The 7,830-nt window shown below is 35.3% G+C and overlaps 1 protein-coding gene across 4 annotated transcripts in view; it reads right to left on the bottom strand.

Annotated features, from left to right (window-relative positions):
- SCN1A (sodium voltage-gated channel alpha subunit 1) overlaps positions 1-7,830 on the bottom strand; it is a 92,979-nt gene continuing 85,149 nt past the window's right edge. For 3 of the 4 annotated variants that reach the window (XM_030488822.2, XM_030488823.2, XM_030488821.2), the window contains 5 exons: positions 5,861-5,914; positions 5,394-5,531; positions 4,259-4,363; positions 3,603-3,873; positions 3-3,235 (listed from right to left, as the gene is read on the bottom strand). In XM_030488822.2, the coding sequence (XP_030344682.1) occupies positions 2,070-3,235; positions 3,603-3,873; positions 4,259-4,363; positions 5,394-5,531; positions 5,861-5,914 (1,734 nt within the window). In that variant the 3' untranslated portion in view covers positions 3-2,069. Of the gene's footprint in view, positions 3,236-3,602; positions 3,874-4,258; positions 4,364-5,393; positions 5,532-5,860; positions 5,915-7,830 lie in introns of all 4 variants that reach the window. The other variant, XM_030488820.1, reaches the window with a different exon arrangement.

Here is a 7,830-nt window from a genome sequence, read left to right as displayed (position 1 = left end):
TACAATAAAAAAATGTAATATTTATTATTTTGGTGCGTTAATAATGTTCTTTAGCATCAGTTAGGGTAATAGTAGCATTTTCCTGCATGCAGTTCACTAATACAGTATTAGTCAATAATTTTAATAAAAGTAATCTATATTTAATTTTCCCGTGTAAGAAACATAAAATGTCCTGATGTGTTGGATTATACAATTTTGCTGCTTTGCCATTGTGAAAAAATATTGTGGACCCAAGATAACATTTAGAACTGTTCTAGTGCAACATGAATAAAAAAAAAAAAAAATCTGTAAGTAAACATAAGAAAAGATTAAGGATTCTGTGAAAGAAAGGGTGTATCTGAAAACTTATGATGCAGGCACTGCTTAGACATTCAATTTGAGCTTTACACCATTTCCCAACTGCAAAAAAACTTAGATTTTTAAAAGAAGATTATGAGCTTATTTTGCAGAAAGTATTGACATGTTTGCAAATATTGCAAAAAGTAAGAACCTACAGCTATCCATTCTCTCATTTATATCTTGTTCTCTGGAGTTCTGTGAAAAAGTGCTATGGACAGAAAGTAATAAAAGTGGTGTGACATCAACCTGAAGATAAAATTCCCTTCTTGTTTTATGTACATAATGCTGAAAAATAAAATAAAATGATTTTTACAGTATTTATATTTGCTTATAAAATCCTAACATTATTTTCAACAGGTTTAGTAGTTTTCAATGTCTGTACAGTTTGGATATACACTATATGCTTCAAAAATGTAAAACAAATAAGCTCCTAAGTAGCTGCAAAATATTGCTTAATGGTATGAAAGAATGAGGTCTTGTAGAGTAGTTTATTTCATTTAGCTCTGATGTATGGCTTCCCATATTTAAGAATCCTGGACAGTCAAAGGAACAGCAGCATAGGCAATATAAACATGCACTGATAGCATCCAAACTATCTATAATGGTAGATAATACATAATTTTACCTGTTGAATGCTTGTACACTACACTTATTGTGGTACATATTTGATGCAAGAAGTGTGCTAAGGTCATTATCTGTTTGCTCAAACATGCACCACAGGTTAAAAATTATTATTTACATAGCAGAGGGCTTTTCCTTAATGTGTACACCAACATCAATCTTACCGAGAGCTGAAGATGGCTAAACAATACTGCAGGATAAAGCAGGACAACTTTATAAAGGGCTCTTTTTGATAAATTTGGAGGGCTGAGGCAGATTCATTTATTATTTGTATGCAGAAAGACATTTGGCAAAGACAAAATCTGTGACTTCACACCCAGAAAGAAGTTTGCGCTTTCTGAAACTTGATGGTTTGTGCAAAAATTGATCCATCTTTACTGCTCTTATGAGTTATAGGGGATTTTACAGGCGTACCAAGACTTGTTTGGATGTGATACAACATGAGTACATTAATTAAGCACCTCAAAATCTATTATTCCTTCCCAGAAACACTGTGCTAAAAAAAATCTGTAGTTCTTTGTGACTTAATGTTATTTTCATGCATGATCTATAAGTGCAGCATGCCTTCATGCAAATCGTTTCTGCGTGTATATTAGTCATATAATAGAACACCTGGCCCTTGTACCTGTAACGGTGTACTTAATCCCCTTTCCCAACATAAGCCCCATTTACAAAAATAGTCACGTATCATAAACAATATATGAATAAAAATAAGATGAATCCACCAACACAGATTTTGTAAAAATACGACATATGTGGCAGTTGAAATGCGAACAGTGGATACAGTTACCATATTGTTTTATGCTACACACACAAATACTTGGTTTGCAACCCTTTAACTTGTCCCTACAGTCTGAGTAGCCATTTTTTCTCTCCTCTTCAGCAGTGTCAGCTGGTAATGAGAACAGTAACTTCCTGTCAAGGTTGTTTCCCCATGTCACAGTCACAGCCACTGTCTTTTAATAGGCACTGACCTTTAATGTACAGTATATTTGTAAAAATTGTCAGTTTGGCATAGACCTCCAGCAGGAGTCCTGTTGACACGAACACATGATCCTTACAGGGTATGAACTATTTTGCACATAGATGATTTTGCTTGCTATTTGCTTTTATTTCTGACCAGCTTTATCTTCCTTTTCATACTTTTCTTTGACTGGCCTTGTTACACGGTCATACGAAGGTGGGCAAACTGCAGTTGATGCAGTTACAGTTTTCTCTGTAAATGAGTTTTCATTTAACTTGTCAATAAGGATTTCATCTTTTATGCCCTGACCAGCCCCTCCTTCAGTTTTGTTTTTGTTATAGATAAAGGAAGCTTGTTTTACTGTTCGTTTTAAAAGGTGACGTCTATAAGCCCGCTGGATAATGACAGCAGATACTTCCTCCTGTTTTCTCTTTAATGTGGTTGTAATTGGTTCATAGGAAGCCTTTGAAGGATTGGATGCCATAAACCGATCTTCCATCTGTATTCTGAGGGCGTCCATCTCCCCACTTTCCCCCAAAACACGCTTCGTGAAAGCAAACAAGATGTCAAGGCAGTGAATTCTGTCACCACTTACCATGGGCAGATCCATTGCAATAAGCTGGACTTTGTTTGGTTTGGGTAGATGAAGAGGAGGCTCAAGTGCTGCTGCAAAATCAGACAATTTCTCAAATTCCATGAATTGTGTTGCATCTGGATCAAACTTCTCCCAGACTTCATAGAACATCTCAAAGTCATCCTCGCTCAAGGGTTCAGCGCTTTCTTCAGTAGCAACACCAAAGTTCTCCAAAATCACAGCAATGTACATGTTCACCACTACCAGAAATGATATGATAATGTAGCTGACAAAGAAGAAAATCCCAACAGAAGGGTTGCCACAGTCGCCTTTCACCGAGCTCCCTGGATGAGCTTTGTTTGGGTCACAGTCTGGTTCCCCACTGTTAAGAATTGGGGCTAGCAAACCATCCCAGCCTGCAGATGTGGTAATTTGAAACAGGCAGATCATGCTGTTGCCAAACGTCTCAAAGTTGAACATGTCATCTATACCAGCTTCCCTCTTAACGTAGGCAAAGTTGGACATGCCAAATATCGCATAGATAAACATGACCAGGAACAGCAGCAGACCAATATTGAACAAAGCAGGAAGAGACATCATCAAAGCAAAAAGCAGAGTACGGATTCCCTTAGCGCCTTTAATGAGACGCAGGATTCGGCCAATTCTGGCAAGTCGGATGACTCTGAATAGCGTTGGGGACACAAAATACTTTTCAATCATCTCGGCTAAAAACATACCTGAAACAGAAAGAAATAAACCCAAGATACATTACTCCATGTCAGAGTAGAAATTTAGAAAAATAGTTTTAAGATTGGTTGTTCTATGTGGCTGTTAAAGATACTCTGTAGATTCCACTTGCATAATTTCTGTTGTACCAGTTATACTTAATATTTGCAGGAGCAATATATGTTGAAAGATTATAAGTTTCAATGGTTGGAATAGGTAAATTATTAATTACAATTAAAAGTTGCATGACGAACTAATCTATTATTCTATGATTCTATGACTTAGTTGTAAACTTTGCAATGGCAGAAGCCAACCATATTCAAATAGAAGTTCACCTTATATTCATTTTTCCTTCTTTTTAGTTTAATAAAAACTTACCTACTATTGAGAGAATGACGACTACAAAATCAAAAATGTTCCAGCCTATAGTGAAATAGTAATGACGAAGTGAAATTAATTTCAGGACACATTCTCCAGTGAAAAGAACAATGAACACCAGGTTTATCCAGTATAAAATATTTTCCATTTCTTTACTCTGGTCATCAGTTTCTACCATCATGGTAACCATGTTAAGACAAATAAGAATCATGATGCTGATGTCGAATACTTGCTGTGTCACAAAATCAAAGACCATGCCTTGGAATTTGTTCTGAGGAGAAAAGAAAAAAAAAAACAACCCATCCAATACAAACTGTAATTGTTTTTCTTTTCCCATTAGAAGAAAGCAGAAAAATACATGCAGTAAGGCCTACAAGACCTCAATAAAAACATAACTAGTGATTTTAAGCAGTCTAGTCAAATTAAAGTGAGTACAACAGCTTAGTTCAGCCTCCTTTGTTTGTATATTCATACATAAACTGGTTGCAAGGGAAAATATTTTTTTTTTTACTGTGTTTTATTTTTCCATTTTTGCTGACTGATACACTAATTGATGCTAATTTTCACATGGGCATATTTCTGTTCTCTGTATATCAATAAAAAACCCCAAGCTGTTAATAAATAGCTATTGGTCTGATGTGTATAAATAGTTTTACCCCTGGTCTTGGTATAGGTTTTTGTGGTTTTTTGGATCCCAGCTTTTTCATTGCATTGTAGTATTTCTTCTGCTCTTCTGTCATAAATATGTCTTGACCTCCAAAGTAAAAACATGAAATCAAAACTGGTTATAATCACATTTATATGCAGCATTGAAAAAGAATGTGATTTACTTACTTATTTCATGAAAATCAAGACGACTGAATTGGGAAAAGTCTCTTAGCTATCAAATGCAGCTGGATAAAAGATACTTGCAGATATCTAATTCCAGGAATGTTTATGAACATGTAGGACTGGATGCAGCCCTTTTGTGGATGAATGTTTGGGAAGCCTGAAGACATGGGATTTTATGAACTGTACACTAGACAGGCTCCCTACCTATATACCTCTGGAGCTCTAGCACGGGCAGTTCCCAAAAATCTTACTAGCATCTCTCATTAGCAACATAAACCCAAAGAAAGTGGTGAAGACCATTAAGGTAAAATTAAACTAGTAGTTCATAGCTGCTTTTGTCTTTTAGTTTTCATTACCTTGTCTATTTACAGAAAATAATTTTAAAGATGAGCATCTGATATTCAGACCACCTATGTTCATGAGATTACCTACATCTGTACTATGAAACAATAAAAAAAGGCCCTGAGATAGTTACAAACCACTCCTGTATCTTTTCAGATAATTCAGAACTTGAATACTTGGGATCATTTAAACAGTAGTCTGTACTAGCGTGATGAAATAATGCTTTATTTTCACAACCAGGTAGCTATAATTTTTGTGCTGATAGAATACCTACAAATCAAGAAGAAAAAAAAATCAAGAAATTATGAGTGCTTCAATGTACAGGCCTAAATCAGGGGCTTGGTCATGTAAAGAGATTTCGTGAAGTTTAGGCATTGAAAAACAGATGACTTGAGGAAGACTAAACTGGACATTGAAACCAGAAGGGTCTGCCCCATTCACTAGAATGTTAAATCTTACGACATTAATGCATACTACATCTTGCTAAGATTTTATATCCTAATATAATTCAGCTTTTTCAATTCTGAACAAACCTTGTGTGTACATTCCATATAGCATGCACTTGCAAAAATGCAGTATTTTAGAATATCTTCAGAAGAGAAATAAAACAATACTTATCTTCTTTTTTTGCTGATTGAAGTTATCGATAATGACACCAATGAACAGGTTCAGGGTGAAAAAAGACCCAAAAATGATAAAGATGACAAAATACAAATACATATACAGGTTGTCTTCATACTTGGGTTGTTGTGATACCTAAGAAAAAAACACAAAATATAATTCCTAAGATTTCATGTGAAAATTTCAGCTGAACGAGTGGCAAAATATGCTTAATATTTTGTGTTTGGACAACACTCTTGTCACTTATGTCAATGTATTTTATCCATTCCATCGATTACTGACAGCATCTGGCAGTTTGTATTCAGTTTTCTACAATTTGTTACAGCAGAATCTCGTATTAGTTAATTTAATTTTGTTTCATTCTGTTATATGGATATTAATTGCTTTTAGAAGATATATAAAGACACAGTTGTTGATAGACAGACCTCAAGAAAAAGTCAATTTAAAATATTTGCAGTACTTACTTCTCTTGAGTCAATAGCTGCATACATAATATCCATCCAGCCTTTAAATGTAGCCTGTAAACAGTACACACCTGTTTAAGCATAGAGCTTGAAGACAATTCATATAATTATTTCCAGCAACTGAGTACAGCACTAGGAATAATTAGCATGACATGAGATTTCTAGATAATTTTGTCTCTTGGCCTTCTTCACAGCTGCTCATTCGATGCACTGCTGTGTATCCCCCTATTTTGTCTCCATATTAACATTTTAAGCAGTAAGACTAATTAACTTATTTCTAATTAATTATCACAAATGATAGAATGCAGTGTCATTTTAGCAGACTAAATTCATCAGATCATGTCAACTGCAAAGGCTATGTATGACTGAGAAATAGCCTTATGTAACTGAGTTGCCACCAATGAAGACTGATGTGTAGTTCCTTGTTCTCAAATCAGTCATGAAGGTGGCAACCGAAGGGAACCAAAAATTTGATCAGCTCAGAAAAGCTATTTTCCTATCAATCAGAATTTTTATTTTTCTCTACTTTGAAAGACTTTACATGATACTGTAACTCCATTTTCACTTTAAATGTATTGTGGTTATAGGGGCTAGATCCCTCCAATATGTTCCAAGATTAACTGGTAAGAAGATGTGTTTAATGTGCATCAAAGACTGAATATGCCTCATACGTGGCAGTATTTAGTGAACTTTTATAGCTATTTCCTCTGCCCCAAATCTGTAACTTTGTACATTTGACAGTGAGGTGTAGATTGGTTCATCTGAGTGTTCAAAACAGAGAGTAATTTTCTCTGTTGTAGAAATTAGTTCTCTTTTGACAAAGCAACAACTCCAAGTAGAAATCACTCAGGTTTTAATCCAGTTGTGCTCCAAATAAAACAATATGAGATAGCTTTCTGTTATTTAGTCCCTATTATATTTTTGCTAAACAAAGCTGCAAATCATTGGTTCCTTCATATTCCTTGCCATGGAGACTAGTTGCAGAAATAAGTTGGAACTCTTCATTCATCCAGAATAACCATCTTCATGGTTATTGCGCCATCATCTTGAGGTTTCATTTCCCGTGGAGGTTTCAAAAAGGCTTGGCTTATGCAGCATACAAAACAGCTGGTGAACTTAAAATCAAAAGGAATTCTTTTCTTAAAAGGAAAAGATGTCCCTTACATTTCTGAAACAGTGGAATACTAAAAGATCATGATCACATCTTGGGGCCAACCGAGAAAATATGTTCAGGCAACTTACAGTTAAGATGATGAAATCAAAGTGTAGTATCAGAAGACCAATAAATCTGAAATAAGTAGAAGTCTCAGCTGAAGAATTTAAAGTCCTTGTGGAATATTTGGACTGCAATGGATTAGGAGAGGTAAGGTCAGCTTTATTTATGTAATTCCCATTCTCAGACTTTCAATGATGGACACTTCACAGCCTCATAAAAAATATTTATTCCAGCACTAGTCTTTTTTGTTTCCTAATATCAAAATCCTTCTGTTGCCATTTAAGACTGTCACTTGTCGTAATCGTTACATATCGTGAACAGAGTACTAATCATCCTTTGTGCAGCACCTTTTACTCATTTGCAAACTGATTGTTGCTGCCTTTCCTCTTTAGGCTGTGATTCTGGTTCCTTCAATCTTTCCATGTAGATCTTGTTTTCCAGAACTCTGATAATTCTCGTTATTTTCCTCTGAGCTCTCTTCCACTAGTTCATCTCTTGAAATGTAACCAAAACTGGATTCAGTATTTCAGCTGAGGTCTTACAAGGGCTAAATAGGGCAGGATGATTACTTCATGTCTTACAGGCACTACTTTTGTTTCTCTCTTGGTACATTGTTTGCATTCTTAGAATTTCATACCTTAGGATGAGATCAGCACTTCAACCTGAAACATTAAATGCAAATAACCTGCCTACTTTTACATCAGAAAGGTGATGTAAATGACAGGGTGGCTCTTCTGCAAAGTGTGTGCTGTTG

The sequence above is a fragment of the Strigops habroptila genome, chromosome 5, assembly GCF_004027225.2.
Source record: "Strigops habroptila isolate Jane chromosome 5, bStrHab1.2.pri, whole genome shotgun sequence".
In the NCBI taxonomy this organism is placed as follows: Eukaryota; Metazoa; Chordata; class Aves; order Psittaciformes; family Psittacidae; genus Strigops; species Strigops habroptila.
Note: the sequence above shows the minus strand (reverse complement) of the source record. Positions and strands in the feature narration are given on the sequence as shown.